This window comes from Triticum aestivum, chromosome 1D (assembly GCF_018294505.1).
Source record: "Triticum aestivum cultivar Chinese Spring chromosome 1D, IWGSC CS RefSeq v2.1, whole genome shotgun sequence".
NCBI lineage: Eukaryota > Viridiplantae > Streptophyta > Magnoliopsida > Poales > Poaceae > Triticum > Triticum aestivum.
The window spans coordinates 236,505,774-236,522,520 of NC_057796.1; the positions used below are offsets into that span (position 1 = coordinate 236,505,774).

Sequence of the window (16,747 nt, forward strand, 5' to 3'; positions counted from 1 at the left end):
CGCCAGCAGCCCCGAACAAAGGAGAGGAAAGACCCCGCCGACACGGCTGGCGAGGGAAGGATGGGACAGAGGGTGGGAAACTCGCGGCGGCGGCTATGGTTTGCCCCCGAGCCGCCCGCAGGGGCTCGTGTCGCGTATGCCGTGTCCTGATATTGTTTCGGCCCATCAATTCTCTTGAAAGTATAGTTGTGCTTCTATCCCGCGGAAGCACAAATTAGTGCAGTTTGAAAGCACATGTTAGTTCAATGTTGGAAGCATAAAATTTGACCAATTTTTTCGTCGAAATCTAACATGGGATCTAATTTTAAAGATTTTAACTCGAGAACATGATTGTGAAAATGATTTGTAATTTTGACGCACGGTTTAGAAGATATATATTATTTAAAAAAAATCTAAAAAAGCACAGACGTACTTGCGTAATTTTTTCCCTCGGAGAAGGTGAGACGTAACCTCTATACAAGAAATAAATACCCTGATGATTTCGAACATGCATTTATCTGCCCCCGGTAGGCCAGCCGCGATCTAATTCGTTCCTACCGCTGTGCCGCGTGTTCGTGTGCAGGGCAGGCAGCACAGGGAGCCGCTCGTGGGAGCCGCGGCGAGGCGCTCGCAATAACTCGTTCCCGTTCAGTGCATCGCCACCAAACGTTCCCGCGTCCTCCCTTCTTTTGGTCCGGTACATGCACGCACTCCTCTCAAAAGCAAACCATTTTAACGCTACAGCATCTCACAGCGAAGCAACATAATGCTCCAATGATGATGGAATGTACGTGCACTGCATCTGTGATTTGAAGAGGTAGCTTACGATCTTGATAATAATAAGTTTGGTCTCGTTTGTCTGCCTACGTGCACGATTGCCTGCATGCGGCCCCCGGGCCAAATCATTGAAACGTCGTTGCGAAATAGCTGGTGTTTCTCTCAAGGTCTTCAAATTGTTTGTGGCGGACCTAGAATCTTAGCCCTGTGGGTATTATATGTAATATGACTTTAATATATTAGTATGTAAATGTTTTTTTGCGAATATGCAAAGAGTTTATGATGCAACCGCGCCCAGATACAACAACTAAGGGGGGCATTACTGAAGAATTGCTTATAGGTGGAAGCTTACCGGTAACGCGTGGGCATTTGCACCCGCTACTCGCAATCTACTTATTCTGGAGACGACGCGAGAAATGAGATGGAGTATCTGAAGGCAGCCTCCTCTAAAATGCAAACTGGGTGTAGATCAAATGGTTAGGTTTCTTGTGGTGAAACCAGCCCACCAGCGTTCAACTCTTAAACTTAACACCAGTGTACACATCTTTCTGGATTATTTCAGTCTTTTCGGTGACGTTCGTTCGATCAGTGGGCGCGACATTCTCGTCGACTACGAAGCTCCTGTCGGCTCGGTATTTTAGAGGGCCTCATAGGGTGAATGTATGTGAGCTTCGCCAATTATACTGTGTTAAAAGAAAGATGGAAATAGAAATTTGAACGTGATTGCCTGCAATGCGACAACCGACAACGTATAAAGTATGAGGTGGTCCCAGACTAGCTATATACTACCAACTATCCAATTTGCAAAAGAAAATATATCGATTATCCAGATGCAACATGACACAACTAGAATGATTAGATGGTCAGGAATTGTCAAAGCCATAAATGTGTTCACTTGACATATCTTTTGACAAAACCATCTGCAAGCCCATTCATGTTCATTTCTTCCTTTTTCCTTGTCTCTGGAGAGGATGCGTGCATATCTTTCCATTTATTGTGAATGTGATGCCAACTCGGGTGAGAACGACAGGGTAACAACAGAAAGCATATTACCTTTTGGTGAGTATATTTCTCGAAATAATCTATAACAGATTTCCTGCTTCCACAGGAGGGCCCTAGAGATTTATGATTCGTTATTTGTACACATCACAGATACTTTACACATTACATATGACACCGCATCGTTCCTTCATGTTTCGTTTAATTGTTGATTGAGATCACTATCATTTTCTGGCAGGTAGAATAACGATAAGTAGCAATAGCTTCATGAGTGGTCACACTTCCCAGTGGTATGGTGATGTGAACTTATGGAGTCAATGGGCAACCATCTTATCGCATGTTAAGAGTTCCGTAATGATCGCCAAAAAAAAATGTTCAAACTCTGCATGAGTTTATCTTAAAAAACACTTCATAATTTTACGACCTAATAGTCTATCCGTTTCCAAATATTTAATTGCGTAGAACAATGCCCGTGCGTTTCAAGGGATATAAATATTTTAGTACATTAGCTTGTGATTTCCATGTCCATAATAATGCATTGTGTAAATAAATGTTCATTAAATTTTGCCTATGAATTATCTTATATTTTGATCAGAAGTTTGGTAAGTAAATTAAAGTGAAATTGATTCAGAAGTTAAGTATATTAAGTTGATTGATTATCATACATGGAAGGTTGGACGAAGGGGTGGTGGGAAGAAAGATGAAATGGAACCTTACGTTCTTTTTAATTAGTAGAGATAGTAGAGATTAAAGAAATGGTAGGCTATAAGATAGTAGTATACTAGAACTAAATATTTTTGGTAGAGGAGTCCAATTTAATGATTATTCCTAATTCTTTCCATTGACATTCATAAAAAAACGTAAGACTTTCTGGTTCTCATCGATGCCGATTAAGATCGACAATACTAAGTTTGTGAGCATCTTCAAGATTACGCTTGAAAACTGTACCCACATCCCTTTAATGTGTACAATAATTATGAGGATCGTAGCCATAATCACAGAATTGAGCTGAAACTGAAATTTTGAGTATAAATACCAAAAAGAAGTAGCCATCCATTATAGAGAAGTTTCACAGGGGAAAAGAGAGTAAAGGTAACTACTATGTATTTGTCAAAAGTAGGTGGTGCATATTTCGTGATCCATGATAGAGCCATGCATATACTAAGTCAAGTAAAGAAAAAGGCAGTAACATTAAAAAAATGACCCTGATAAGTGTCACACGTGTGGCACGAACACATGGCAACTCCCAACATTTTTTATGGCAAGTTTAGTGACGAAATGATGGCAACTTTTTTTTTGAATGGCAGTTTCAATTCTTTTGTAGGTTTGTTTTTTCTTTTTCGAATGGCAAGTTTAGTTGTAAAAAAGCCAAAGCCAGAGTGCTTCATACCACACGTGTGGCACTATCATTTAGGTTAAAAAAAGGCAGTCAGTTTACAAATTCCATAATGCAACTTCGTATTTGAAAGTTCAGCATATTATTCCAGCTTTTTCTAAATTGCACTGTGTTGCATGGCAATACATCATCCTGCAAAAAACAGTTTGCCAATATATATCAGCAATGCATATTGCACAATTAGTGCAAGTAAAAGACCCAAACCTTTGATATCACTTGCTAATAAATTCCAAATTAGAAGACATTCTACCTTTTTTTTCTAAATGTATATGTATATTGACACGTTTGTGCGTTCGTTCATTCATTTCAGTATATATATAGTCTATATTAAAATATCTGAAACATCTCATAATTCGGAGAGGAGGGAATAATAAGGCCACGCTTGGAATGGTTGTAATTTAATACGGGTGTATTTTATTTACGGGCAAATTTCGAGTAAAAACTAAAACGACGGGCGGAGGCCTGTATTTTTTACAAGTGTATTTAGAAGGGAAACGATATCCAAGCAGGCCCCAGGTATGAAATCATAGAAATACATTCTCACCATGCACAGAGTTTTCAAACCAATTAGCCAAACATAGAACTCCACGGAAATTTGCATCCAAACCCAAAGAGGCAAAGAAGTAATGGCCCCAGCGGTCCAGCACCCTGTGCTCCCTTTTCCCACCACCACTTCCCCTTCCTCCGCGGGCACAGCAGCCATGGCCGCCTCCAGCGACCTCCTCGACGTCGACCCGCCCGAGCTCCAGTTCCCCTGTAAGCTCCCCGCTCCTCTCGCCCCCAAGCTCCCCTTGCTACCTTCCTCTCGCTTCGGATTGCTTTTCTCCTGAATTTTCCCGCTGACCCTCTGCAATTTCTCGGCATGCCCAGTCGAGCTCGACAAGCAGATCTCCTGCCCCCTCAAGATGATCAACAAGACCGACAGAACCGTCGCCTTTAAGGTGGTTCTCCTGTTAACCGCCGTGTTTAAACCCTAGAAAATCCTGTCGCTTTAGCTTCTTGAGGGATCCTCTTATGAGTTATGCTTTTCTTGGTGCCTCTGTGATGCGTCCGGGTAGTAGGTTAAGACGACGAGCCCCAAGAAGTACTGCGTGCGCCCCAACAATGGCGTCGTGCGGCCACGGTCCACCTGCGAAGTTGTAGGTACTGTGTTGTTGTTATGTTCACTGGACCACCTACAGCTCAAGAAACTGCTCAAGTTCAGGCTTTACAGTACTCCTTTTATTTCATTTCATTCATTGGAGGTGTTTCAACGCGTTTTGTGTGGACCAGTGACGATGCAAGCCCAGACTGTTGCACCGCCGGACTTGCAGTGCAAGGACAAATTCTTGGTGCAAAGCGTGGTCGTCGCCGATGGCTTATCGGCCAAGGACATCACCCCTCAAATGGTAATGCTAGTACTAGACTAGAGTGTAGTTTTGATGTGGTTCATGGCTTTAGTTTGACAATGAACTTGTGGGTGTTTCCTAGTTCATGAAACAAGAGGGTAACGTTGTCGAGGAGGTGAGGATGAGGGTCACTTATGTGATGCCACCCGAATCGCCGTCGGAGATTGCGGAGGAAAGCGATGGGCCACAGCGTATCTTGGCGCCTATGCAGCGAATTGTGAATAATGGGAGGAGCGCTTCGGAGCTGTCGAGTGGCTCGGTGTCCTTGAGATCAGCTGAGCTGGGGACAGTAAGTCTACTGAATGTTTCATACGTGGTATTTCTTCTATTAGTGTGAGTCCCTAAGGACATAAATGATGTGTTTTCAGGAGGTCGGATCACCTACTGGACCCGTTGTAAGGACTGAAGAATTACTGAAGGCTGCAGGACATGCTGCTGTATGTGCTATATGAGTTCTATGCTCTATAGTTATTTTTTTAATATAATTTTAACATGTTGGTTGTTTGCCTTCTGATATGAAACCGCAGGAAACAAGAACATATACAGGGCCTGATGCACAGTCCCTTGAGGTGTGTTCTTTTGCCTTCCAAAGCAGTTTGGCAGTTCTTGTCTTCCTTGGTTGTTGTTCTGTGTTCAATACTAACAGCCAGGTCACACGGCAAGTGAAATACTGGAGATACTTATTTGACACATTTTGATCCTTGCCGATTCAATACTGCAATAATATGTTTCCTCTGCTAAGAATAAGGCATATGATCGATTTTTAGTTGCTTCATATTGGAATTATATGATCAAGTGTAGTTATGATTTTTTTTTAACTGTGCACACATGGGTATTGTTGTCCATCCATTTAATTTGCTTTAGATCTTATTGTCTTGGCCATCCTTCTAGTTCACCATAGACATCATACAACTGGCATTGGTTACATGGACATCTTATAATTTAGCTTGTTTTTAGTGTTTAACTAGTGATTGTCTCGGCCTTCCTGGTATCATCTTACTTGTTCAATGAGAATGTAATCTATCTTTGGATTTCACTTGAAATTGTTGTTTCTGGCTGAATAACCACACCCCTTTCTCCAATCCAGCTGTTGGCTTTAATTACAAAATTGACAAAGGAAAAGGATTCTGCCCTTGAGCAAAATAAGAAGCTTCACAATGAGTTGGTGAGTATTACTGTTTTAAGTTCGAAAGTTTGAATCATGTGCTCTTTCCATGAGCTATCATTGGCACCCTAAAAGCAGATGTACTTAATAATGGAAGAGGTCTGTCTTCATGATTAATATATATGAAAAGGTCCGTTTTACTCCCAACTATAATGTCAGTACATAAGCTAAGTAAATGCTCCTGTAAAACATACACACAAAAACCACTGTTGAAGGGTCCAAATTGCATATGTGTGGCAGTATACACCATTAATTAATGCAGTTTGTTCAACATTGCGTGTAATTTTGTGTTCTTATAGGGATACCCATATTGTATCAACAGAGTTTTGTTGCCTGAAGTATCACGCACCTACTCTAGATATGGATGGGAAACAATAGTAGATGCTCACTTATACACTCAATAATGTGAAGTAGGCACTTGTAAGAACTGGAGTAGCTCTGCCCAGAAAATTCATTTGCTTGTTTGAAGGGAATACGGCAGGGACTCGAAGAAGAGATGGAACCTATCCTCTTGATGCTCCAAGATAGAGGGAGCAGATGATTCTGGGTCAATGAAGTCCTACTTCTTCCTTTCCAATGGAGAAATTCCCTCAAGTGAACTCCATGAATATGATCAAACTGGTGAATTAAGAATTATCACCTAGGACGATCAGACTGCTGCGTCGGGAGGATGTATTTTAGTTGATTTCTGCTAGCCTAAACTAAATACTGTGCTAATTGAGGAACCAAAAAAATTCAAGTTTTCGACCAGAATGATTTTATTTGAACATCAAGATGCAAAATCTAGATTGTAAAATGAAGTCAAAGTCCTTGCTGGAAGAATTGACCTGCCAAATTCTGATATCCGCAACCACCTTGATCCTTTTACAAACTGAATGTTAAACATTTGCCTCTTCAACATGCAGGAGCTAGTAAGGCGTGATGCCAGTAAACAAGGAGGATTCTCGCTGATATTTGTACTGGTGTGTGGGCTGCTTAGCATCATTCTGGGCTATCTTGTAAAGAAATGAGGGTTTCAGTTTCAAGTCCAGTCTATTGATTTAATTCCTACAGTAAATAAAAGGTAACATCTCGTGGTGTTCGTCGCCGGCCAGCTACCAAGGTTACAGGGAACAATATTTTTATTTCCCCTTTTTGAAACTTCAGATCAAACCAAGCTTGATGAAGTTTGTAAATGTCCAATTGATGGGGCATGTCCTGTGGAGTGGCATCTAATTTGATCCATAATGTATTTTAATTAGTGATATGAAACTAACGGCCCTTGATTGTGGTTTGTGATTGTATGACTTGTTTATTGTCAGCTTCAGTGTGGATGTACCAAACAGTACCTGTCCAAATCTAAATATACGATTGCTTGAATCGGTTGGTAGCAGACTTGGAACGTCAAAAGCAACAACTCTAGCAGTGTAGTGCAACACATTGGAGTGTTTTCTTTACAAAGTGCAGACCGTAACCCAAGCAATTGTATACACCAGGTAAGAGTTGATAAAATTTACAAGAACAGAGGGCGTGATTGCTGGATCGGCACGCTACACTAACACACTTGTTCGTCTTACAGTAGGAAAAAAATACACAAGCTAATCGCTAATGAATCTTTATATTGAGATATTCTTGAACTGCTTGAAAGTTCATCCAATGGCACTTGAGCTACATGTCTTTTTGTCTCCGCATTGATCTTTCAAAACATTTGCATGCAAGTTAGAGACGTCCATCTTCGGTTTTCTGAGGAAGAGACAAGATCAGCAAACAGAAAAGTTGATTGTCTTCAAAAGAACTAAACTAAACTAGATCTGCAAATGTGTTAAATGGTCCGATTGTCCCTCCTCTAGTGGAGTTCAGGATCATAAAACAAACTACCATCAGAAAATTTTAACAAATTTCTATTTTCAAGCATCAGCAAAGGGGCAGCATTACCAGCAAATCGCCATAACCATACAATGCTTACCATTGCAAAACTATCTTACTAAGTTACAACATCTAATTTGCAGGAGGATAGTTAGGCTAGACGTGAAACCCAACAGAAACATATGAAAAAAAAACGAAAGAGAGAAGAAAAAAGAGAGTAAACGAAGTATAATAGACTAGGTTAAGGTTTTGGCACATGGATTGCAAATCTCCATGTAGTCCTACGAACAGCCAACTCTCTACTTCTCTGTGTACTATCCACTATCCAATCCTTCAGCTCCCTTTTTACCGCATCCACCCATGTCAACTTTGGTCACCCCTGACACTCAGGCTCCTTTGATTCAAAGGAAATTTGTAGGATTTGATTCCTCAAGAAATTTTCCTACATAGCTTGTTTGATTTGTAAGATTGGAGTCCTTAGGAAACTTTCTAAGTATTGGTTTGCACTTTATTTTGGAGGGAAATTTACATCCACTTATTAATGTAAAATTCTTTTATTTTTCCCATGTCATCAAATACCTTTTTATCCAAATTCTATAATTTCCGAATCCTATAGGATTCTAGGATTCCAGAGGACATACTATTCCAATCATGTATTTTTCCTATCCATGTGTTTTAAAAATCATGCGAATCAAAGAGGCTCTTGGTATTTTCACTACCCCTTAGAATCCCACTATTTAACAGGTGCTTCTGGAGGCCTCCGTTGGATATGGCCAAACCACCTTAGGCGGTGTTGGACGAGCTAAATGTTATGTATGGAACATATTCATCACCAATTTGCAACAAAGGATTCTTTCTTTTTTGGTGTGAGCATATTTACACCCTCAAACAAACATTCAGGAAAGCGAATCTTCTCTCCGCTGAAATATATATTAATATGAAAAGTAAAAAAGTGAAGACTCGATAAAACAAGAGGAGATAGACCACAATGGCAGATAAGATAACTTGGGAAGGGGTGGATTGAATATGAAGCTCTGGAAAACATCTTGACAACATCTCCGACAAGATATCATCTCATGTCATAGTAGCAACAAAACATAAAATCATTACGATTGCGTTTCTACTCCCGTCGCCTCCAGGGGGCGGCTCGGGCGAACCCTAGCCGCCGCCGCACTGGCCCTCCCTCCCCCCAGCTCCCCCGCCGCCGCCCGGCAGACGGCGGGCTCTCCTCCCCTCCCTGCGAGGGGTCTCTGGCTAAGGCATGACGGCGCCCCTGGGTGCCCGGCGTGGCGGCAGAGTTGGCACGCCTGGGGCGGCGGCTGGGTCACCACGGCTGCGGGGGCAGCATGGGGGTCGGCCATGGCGGCTGATCTGGGGTTCCCAGCCCAGATCGGTTCTCCTCCAGGGTGTTGCGGGCTCGGCGCCGGCCGGCGGCACGAAGCTGCGGTGGGCGCGCGCCTAGGTGTTCCTCCTTCACCGGCGTGGTTGGGGGCAGCCGGAGGTGTTGGCGTGGTGCCGGCAGCATCCAGAGTCGGCTCTGCCCGACGGTCAGTGTGCGCGGTGGTGGGAATCTGGCAGGCTGCGGCGTGTTGTGGATCCCGGATGCCAGAGAGGCGGCTCTGGGTGGTGGCCCGACGGGTGTTCGCTTTGTGCAGCGAGGACGGCTGGTCGTGGTCATCGTTTGTGGTGGGGAGGCCGGCGGCATCCGGTGTCACCTATCTCCACCGTTGATGAGCGTATCTCTCCTTCCTATGGCGGTGGACTCCACACGGTCATCGGCCGGGGCCAAATCTCTGCATGGTTTGCCATTGTTGGCAGCGATGACGCCTGCGGGTGTCGTGTCCTTCTTGGGGGCGCTGCCGTGGCCCTGACCATGTCCCTCCTCAAACGCTAGGGGAAACCCTTGTTCCGGCTCCCCAAAACAGGCGGTGGCGGCGTCACGGCGTCGTTACCTTCATGAAGGCGTTGCCTTGGCTGTTCGTGGAGTCCTCGGGGCCAGAGTTTGGGGCATTTCGTTTTGGTGTGGGTTGCCTCTTAGGACATGGACCTCCAGGGCGCTATGTATGCCATCGCCGGCGCATCCTGCAAATCTTCTTCTTCAGGTCCGGCGATCCTACCACCCACTTGCCGACTCCTCTAGGCGCTATGTGGGGGGGGGGGGGGGGGTACGTTGATCCAGTCAGCTCTGTAGTCCTCGTTGCGATTTAGTTGTGGCTTGCAACGGTAGTGACGTGGCCTGTTTGCTCTGTCCCCATCTTCTTCGCCTTTGTGGCTGGAGTTTGGGCAAGGCAAGTTCTCTCTTTCTCATGTGTAGTAGGTGTGGTTCTAATCCCAGGGATTAGCGTGGTGTGTTGCCTTTTGGCATTGTATTCGAACCGTGGATGGGTCTCTTCACCCTTTCTTCTATCAATATATGATATGCATGCTTGTGCGTATTCGAGAAAAAAAACGATTGCGTTTCTGTTTGCAAGTCCACAGGATCAGAACGTAATTGCATGATGTGACATGAATTAATCCAACTTGTTGCCCAGTACAATACATATAACAGTTTTGCTAAAGCACGTCAGAGTAAAACATGAACAACTAATGATTCTCTTTGCTTGGACTGCATCCTTATAATCTATATTTTGTGTCAATCCAAAATTTAAAACCAAACAGGGATTACTATGACTATCATACCTCAAATAATCATCCATTGCAGATCCTGCAGATAAAATCACACAAACCCTTGCATCATCGACGCACATACCTGCATCCAAGGAATACACAGACAACAATCACGATGGAATCGCAATGAAAATTAATGAAATCACAACAACTGCCTTCTTCTACAATGACACTACCTCGACGAGTAGCCCCGGTCTGGCTGCCTCTCCTTCCTTGCTGTAGTGGCAAGCAAAGCTCGCTCACGCTCCTTCTCCTTGGCCTCCCTCTTCCTCCTCTCCTCCCTAAGCTCCTCGATACTCTTCTTCCCTCCACTCCTCTTCTCCCCGTTGCCTTCGGGGTAATCTCTCCTCTCCTTAGAGGAGGAAGCAAAAGGCTTCGACATGTACCAGGGCGCAGCCACGCCCTTGCCGGCAAGGCCATAACCCAGCTTGTACTTCTCGTCGTCAGGCCCCGCCGTCCTAACCTCCTCCTCCTTCTTACGCTTCTTAGGGTTTGGCTTAGTGTCTGCCGCAGGCTCCCTCTCCCGAGCTGCGCCTCTCCCGCCGCTAGCGGAGGCAAGCGCGGCGAAGTCAGCGGCCCCACCGCCGCCGGAGAAGAGGTTGATGTGGTCTCCGTCGGAGGCGACGGGGGGTGGAATCGCGGGCCGGGCGGCAGGGGGTGGAGGCCGCGGCGGGGCGACCTGATCCGCGGACCGGGCGGAGGAGGGGGGTGGAGATGGGGCACGGGGAGGGGAGGGCGAGTCGGACTGGAGGCCCCGGTTGCGGCGGAGCGCGACGAGGCGGGCGTGCGACTCGCGGCGGCGGGTGGCCTCGCGCTGGAGCTGGTCCTGGCGGGCGGCCTCGGCCTCGTCGACGCGGACCTTCTCCTGGTTGTCGAACCTGTAGACGTTCCACCGCTTCTGCGGCAGGATGTTCAGCCCGCCGTGCCCGCCCATCTCCGCCTACCGGAGCAGGTTCCTCGCCGACGACCGAGGCGGTTGGGTGGGGTGCTCCGGCGAGTGGGAGATTGGGGATTGCAGCCTCGTTCCCCACGGGTTGCGGTTTTGCTTTGCGCCCGTGCGGGAAGCAAGGCTGGGCCACGGGCCTACGGCTTTTCCTCACTATATTGGGCCGCATTTTCTGCCAGATTCGAAATTCTAGGCCCAACTGCCGTCCTGGGGTTCAAGGCAGTGACGTCACCCTCTCACTTCCGGCCCCCGCTTTTGTTTCCATGGAGCGACTGAAATCGGCGGTGCCGGCCGATATCCGGCGAGCCGTCGGCGAGGGCACGACCCGCGACCTCCCTTCCACCACCTCTCTCCTTCTCGCCTTCCTCGACGACCTCCCTCTATTCCACCAGGTAACCACCCAGCCCGCCGCTTCACTCTTATTCTGTGCTCCTGGCCGGGGCACTAGTCACCATCGTAGCTCGGTCGCTGGTCTCAGTGGCTATTTCGCGCCGTCTCTCAGGTCATCGGCGAGCTGGCCGACCCGGAGCTCGCGCTGTGCCGCAAGGACAAGGGGAGGGCAGCGGAGCTGAAGGGCCGGGGCAATGCCTGCTTCTCCAGGAGGGAGTTCGAGCAAGCCCTTGGGTTCTATTCACAGGTAATTTGTAACCACAAACTTGTCAATACGGCTCATTGCACCTGTGCTGTGAAAAAAGAGAGAGAGAGAGTTTTGTTCCAAACCATATGCAGAGGTAAGCAGTGAAGTCTGTGGGGTTGTTCACTTGTTTGGTTGTTAAAATAGTGTCAACTTGATTTATTAGAATTGACCCCAGTTCCTCTTAGTCACATTTTTTGAATTGGTGATAATAGGCTTTTCTTTCGTTTGTATTTCTGCAGGCGCTGCGTTACGCACCGATTAGTTCTGATGGCACTGGTGATATCTTGGTACCTGCATTATATGTCAACCGTGCCTCCACTATGCATGTGAGTTTTTGATATATCTGTTTGCAGAATCTGGACATGTTTGGTGCAGTTTTCTTATTATGGGACTTTTTTTTCCATCAAAAATAGTGAGCATCTTGGGAGGCAGGTACTAAACTTTGTCATGTTTAATTGCATTGTGAAAAAATAAACGTCAGATTTTTAACCATGGCAAATCGAATGTTTTTTACGGTCGCGAGGATGGCAATTTGCTTTAGCAAGCATGGAAAATCCGGGCAAAAACTGAACAACTACTAAATTTGCCATAAAAAACGTTCGATTTTCCATGCTAAAAAATCTGACGTTCGATTGTAGCGAAATCCAAAATGATTTGTTTTGTCCTGTTTCCTGAGGTGTCCTTGCATATATTCTAATGGATTTTCTGAATTTTGCAGAAATTGGGCCTCCTGGAAGAGTGTCTGCGGGATTGCGACAGGGCCATCTCTGTTTCACCTAATTATGCGAAGGTAGTAGGAGTGTGATAGTTGTAACAATGCATCTTACGCGTAATGTTTGTTTCTCTGTTTTTGAGAATTCAAGCTCCAGCATGGAAGCCAAATCAATGTTTTAGTTTGACCTGTTTCTGTGTTTCAGGCATGGTACAGGAGGGGAATGGTAAATGCATCGTTGAAGAATTATTCATCTGCCATGCATGATCTAGAGGTTGCATTGAGCATGGAAGTAACTTCTTCTGGGAAGAGCAACATAGAACAAGAGTTGAAGTTGATATTGTTAAAGCCTCAATGTGTGAACAAAGTTGGAAGATCAAGCAGTGATTGCAAGGATGCAGGATTGGCACATACAGGTTGGACTTTGGGCACACATACAACTTTTTTGGATCTGTACCTAATACTAAGTGACAGATAATATTTGGCTAACTGGCAGCAGATGCACATAAGGTTGTCCTTGAGTGTATTGCAACGCCCAACAAAGGTAGAGGAATGACATCTCCAGATGATATTCCTCCGACCTCCTTGATTCATGTTGAGGATCCTCTTGCTGCGGTATGATTTTGATTTATCTCTTCAATTGTATACACCAAATGCTGTGTCCCAACCTTCCTGTTGTCCTATTTATTTTCGGAGGCCATATCAAGTTGCCAAAATCTTTTGTGTAGTTCACATATGAATTGATTAAGTTATGTGTTTATTTGAGGTGTATACAATACAAGATTGTTTTATGAAGCCAGGCATTTAACTAAACTCTATGTGCTTTATGTGCAATTATTTGTTGTGTTTATTTTTTGCAAAATTGTCAATTGTTTTAAACTGAAGTTTTGTATGTCTCTTACTTGCAACAGTTGTATGCAGATTATCCTGAAATCTTGCCGGGAGACTCACTGCCATTATTGCTTTAGTGAAGCACCTGCAGATGTTGTGTTCTGTCCCTTGTGTACAATACCAGTTTATTGTTCAAGAAAGTGCCAAGAGCAAGCTGTAGGCGGAATCTCTTGGAATCAAGACACTTATCTTGAATCTAACAGTAATGCAGTTGATCTTGGAATACTGAGCCTAACTTCTACAAGGTGCAAGGCTACAGACTCTAAACAAATTGCTGAACATAGGCACGAATGTGGAGGTGCCCATTGGGCAGCTGTTTTGCCAGCTGATATAGTTTTAGCTGGGCGACTAATGGCACAATACATAGACAGCAGAATGCTGACTGGAAAGAGCTCTGCCATCTCTGGTCCAAAAATGGTAAAAAAAAAAACTTATATTTTCATACGAGCTTACCATTTTGTGGTGCTGTTAGCATTAGATATTATAACATAAGTATCTCTCTAAAACAAGATATATAGCACAAGTATTCTAAGTACTGTTAGGCCAGGAACTAATGGGCTAAAATGGCTATTGCAGGATCTCATTCAGCACTATGATGTAGATTCTCCTACTAGCAAGTTGGAATCACATATATATGCGATTGTCTTGTTATCATGCCTCCAAAAGCATTATAAATCAGATCTTTCGTGGAAAGAGGAAACTTTAGCTCAGGTATATGTGACTTATTTTTTGAGTTTCCCCTTACGTACATGGGTATTGCTTTGATATCTCAGCAGGGGTTAATAAGCATTCTTTGATCTTGTACAGATGGTTCTTTTGATATGTCAAGTTAAAGTCAATTCAATTGCTATTGTTTGTATGAAATCCATGGATGGAAGCCAGGGACTGACAGAGAATAAAGGGTATTCTGCAGCTGATGATGGAGTTATGTGTAGTGTGGAGCAGGTTTGTCTTCTACACCCTTTTCTTTTCTGGGATCAATACACCATCCTATAAAAATTGAGGAATATATATTGCCTACTATTCAGTATGATGCGTCTTATTATTGATTTATCCTCCGACCTTTAGATATTAGTACACTACTTAAGCACACGGTGTTGTCCTGAAAGTAAAAAACTTGATAAGATCCAGGAAAAAGATGATAAGATGTTTAAATTCATAAACTTGAGAAAATGTGTGGAATGTTTTAGACCTTGTTATGTCAAGTAGGTACCTGTAAATCACACTACATTACACTGTAGGGTTAGTATAGAATGCATGGCATTGTTTACTTTGCTTTATGTGGCTTCTGCGTCTGATGCTCATTTAGTCTCTTTACCATCTGTAACCTGTGTTTGTTTTTGCTTACTGCTAGGTCAAGGTTGCTCAAGCTATCTACATGTCTGGTAGCCTCTTTAATCACTCGTGCCGGCCAAATGTACATTCATATTTTCATTCGCGCACTCTCTTTCTAAGATCTACCACATATATAAAATCAGGGAGCCCAGTCGAGCTATCATATGGTCCACAGGTCTCTCCCATCCTTCCTCTCTTGTATGTGTATCAGTGTATGTGTGACATAATTAAAAGTAACCATGAATTTATGCTTTGCACTGTTTGTGCTTCTCATTTCTAGGCTGGTGAGATGAATCTTGTGAAAAGACAAAAGTCACTTCAGGAGAATTACAAATTTAGTTGCCAGTGTTCAAGTTGTTCAGAGCTACATCTATCGGACCTTGTCATTGATTCATTTTGTTGTCCACAAAGTAGCTGTCTTGGTGCCGTGTCAGAATCAACTTGCTACAAATCCGAAGAGAATTGTGTGCACGTTTCCATAGATGAATCTGATATCTGCAAACTATCATTGCCTGTAAGATGATTTTTCCCTCCCGAAATTTTCTAATAGCTAGTTTGGTGGCATCAGTCTGAAATTCTTTTTGTTCAGCATGTTTCCAAGGTTGATGAAGATATAGAGAAGGTTGGGAAATTGTTTTTCAGAAATAATGCTGATTTGAAGATTGATCCTGGATATTGCATGAGCTGTAGATCACAAATTAACCTGTCTTCTGCTGTTGCTACATCAGAGAAGGCAGCGTCAAAGATCAATAGGTATGTTATGCATTATTGAATGTGGCTATCTGAATTTGGTTGCATCTTCCATCAGTGAATTTTTAATCTTAGCAAAGTCGGATAACAATTCAATTCACAGGTTTAAGGAACTTGCAGTTATAGACGGAATCTCCGAAATTCCCATCACAGATGCATTACAATCCCTACAACAGATAAAGAAGTTGAGGCACCCATATAGCAAGGCTCTTGCCCAGGTTAGGGCGTTCATGTTACTCACCTTGATAGAAATTTGGCTCCAAATTCTCCTGGCACTCACTGTTGAAAAATATGTCTCAAAATTTACATGCAGGCAGAAGATGCGATTGCAGAAGCCTTTGCAAAGATAGGAGATCAAGAACAAGCAAGAAAGCACTGCGAAGCATCAATTATGGTAGTCACCTCAATTATCGCTCAAATCGCTAACTCGTTTACTGAGAAATACAATGGGAGAAATGTACTTTGATCTCGGGATGCATAGTGCTCCCTTCTCCGACAAGCAGTAGTCAAATTATCAGCTAGGCTTTACAAAGATAGGAGATGATGATATTATCACAATTTTGGACTTCATCACTTAACTTGTCATGAGAGGAAGCCTCTGGAAACTTGTTTGCTCCCTAGATAAACGGCTAAATTCATGCTAAGAAGTGTGTTTGTCGATTACAGCTTCACAAAATCCACTTTTGAAATTTTCACTTTTTCTGAAGTGCATCTTTTAATAATGCAGATCCTCAAGAAGCTGTACCACCCCAAACACATAGCCATTGCACATGAGCTGATCAAGCTTGTTTCCATCGAGCTGTCTCTGGGGGACAGGGCAAGTGCAGCAGCTACATTCGCCCAGGCAAAGGCGATATTCTCGCTTTATTATGGACCTGATGTTGAGAGGATTTTACCCTATGTTGATGCCCTGAAAAGAACTGTTAGTGGAGGGTTCATCGGAGCACCTTGACAATCACAGGAGCAGACGATCCTCACAGATATTTGCACCTCTTCGCTGAGAATGGATGAACTGACGTGTATCAATCAGTGTACAATATTACTTATTTGGCTGAAGATACAAAGCTAGGACAGGCAGCTGACTTGACCCATTGTGTTACAATCTTGTCCCTGCAATGTACGATTCTGAGCTTTCTGGAACTTAGGAATTCATGATATTTCCTAATGATTCCGCGTAATTTAGAGTTTATGAATTTTACTGTCATGTATTAGCCTGCAAAGCACTTAACAGATACATATTTTATGTGTCCGTTGCGTGAA

At 43.9% G+C, this 16,747-nt stretch overlaps 3 protein-coding genes across 8 annotated transcripts; 2 read left to right on the top strand and 1 right to left on the bottom strand.

The window, feature by feature from the left end:
* The first annotated feature begins 3,660 nt into the window (after positions 1 to 3,660).
* LOC123181186 (vesicle-associated protein 1-2) lies at positions 3,661 to 7,028 on the top strand. 2 transcript variants are annotated; one of them, XM_044593442.1, is made up of 9 exons: positions 3,661 to 3,907; positions 4,022 to 4,092; positions 4,213 to 4,294; positions 4,424 to 4,539; positions 4,622 to 4,828; positions 4,908 to 4,976; positions 5,067 to 5,108; positions 5,627 to 5,704; positions 6,174 to 6,636. In XM_044593442.1, the coding sequence occupies exons 1-9, from the start codon at positions 3,778 to 3,780 to the stop codon at positions 6,243 to 6,245; spliced, it is 867 nt and encodes a 288-aa protein (XP_044449377.1). In that variant the 5' UTR covers positions 3,661 to 3,777; the 3' UTR covers positions 6,246 to 6,636. The 2 variants fall into 2 exon arrangements, with proteins under 2 accessions (XP_044449377.1, XP_044449376.1); XM_044593441.1 differs by having other exon boundaries at positions 3,662 to 3,907; positions 6,610 to 7,028.
* An 81-nt stretch (positions 7,029 to 7,109) lies between these two features.
* On the bottom strand, positions 7,110 to 11,260 carry LOC123181187 (hepatoma-derived growth factor-related protein 2). Its single transcript, XM_044593443.1, has 3 exons — positions 10,393 to 11,260; positions 10,229 to 10,298; positions 7,110 to 7,426 (listed from the first exon to the last, which is right to left on the bottom strand). The coding sequence occupies exons 1-2, from the start codon at positions 11,148 to 11,150 to the stop codon at positions 10,283 to 10,285; spliced, it is 774 nt and encodes a 257-aa protein (XP_044449378.1). The 5' UTR covers positions 11,151 to 11,260; the 3' UTR covers positions 7,110 to 7,426; positions 10,229 to 10,282.
* Positions 11,261 to 11,265: 5 nt separating this feature from the next.
* On the top strand, positions 11,266 to 16,635 carry LOC123181184 (SET and MYND domain-containing protein 4). 5 transcript variants are annotated; one of them, XM_044593438.1, is made up of 16 exons: positions 11,266 to 11,554; positions 11,665 to 11,799; positions 12,039 to 12,125; positions 12,518 to 12,589; positions 12,717 to 12,927; positions 13,008 to 13,126; positions 13,433 to 13,819; positions 13,979 to 14,113; positions 14,210 to 14,347; positions 14,757 to 14,787; positions 14,881 to 14,912; positions 15,018 to 15,251; positions 15,327 to 15,490; positions 15,591 to 15,705; positions 15,801 to 15,881; positions 16,215 to 16,635. In XM_044593438.1, the coding sequence occupies exons 1-16, from the start codon at positions 11,426 to 11,428 to the stop codon at positions 16,437 to 16,439; spliced, it is 2,295 nt and encodes a 764-aa protein (XP_044449373.1). In that variant the 5' UTR covers positions 11,266 to 11,425; the 3' UTR covers positions 16,440 to 16,635. The 5 variants fall into 5 exon arrangements, with proteins under 5 accessions (XP_044449373.1, XP_044449371.1, XP_044449372.1 ...); XM_044593436.1 differs by having other exon boundaries at positions 14,757 to 14,912; XM_044593437.1 differs by having other exon boundaries at positions 13,011 to 13,126; positions 14,757 to 14,912.
* Positions 16,636 to 16,747: the final 112 nt, after the last annotated feature.

Excerpts from the sequence above, each read along its gene's own strand:
- LOC123181186 (XM_044593441.1), top strand. The coding sequence starts at position 3,778 with ATGGCCCCAGCGGTCCAGCACCCTGTGCTCCCTTTTCCCACCACCACT. Across the intron at positions 4,093-4,212 it reads ACAGAACCGTCGCCTTTAAG|GTTAAGACGACGAGCCCCAA; the intron begins GTGGTTCTCCTG and ends TCCGGGTAGTAG. Across the intron at positions 5,109-5,626 it reads CTGATGCACAGTCCCTTGAG|CTGTTGGCTTTAATTACAAA; the intron begins GTGTGTTCTTTT and ends TCTCCAATCCAG.
- LOC123181187 (XM_044593443.1), bottom strand. The coding sequence starts at position 11,150 with ATGGGCGGGCACGGCGGGCTGAACATCCTGCCGCAGAAGCGGTGGAAC.
- LOC123181184 (XM_044593436.1), top strand. The coding sequence starts at position 11,426 with ATGGAGCGACTGAAATCGGCGGTGCCGGCCGATATCCGGCGAGCCGTC. Across the intron at positions 11,555-11,664 it reads ACCTCCCTCTATTCCACCAG|GTCATCGGCGAGCTGGCCGA; the intron begins GTAACCACCCAG and ends GCCGTCTCTCAG. Across the intron at positions 12,126-12,517 it reads ACCGTGCCTCCACTATGCAT|AAATTGGGCCTCCTGGAAGA; the intron begins GTGAGTTTTTGA and ends TGAATTTTGCAG.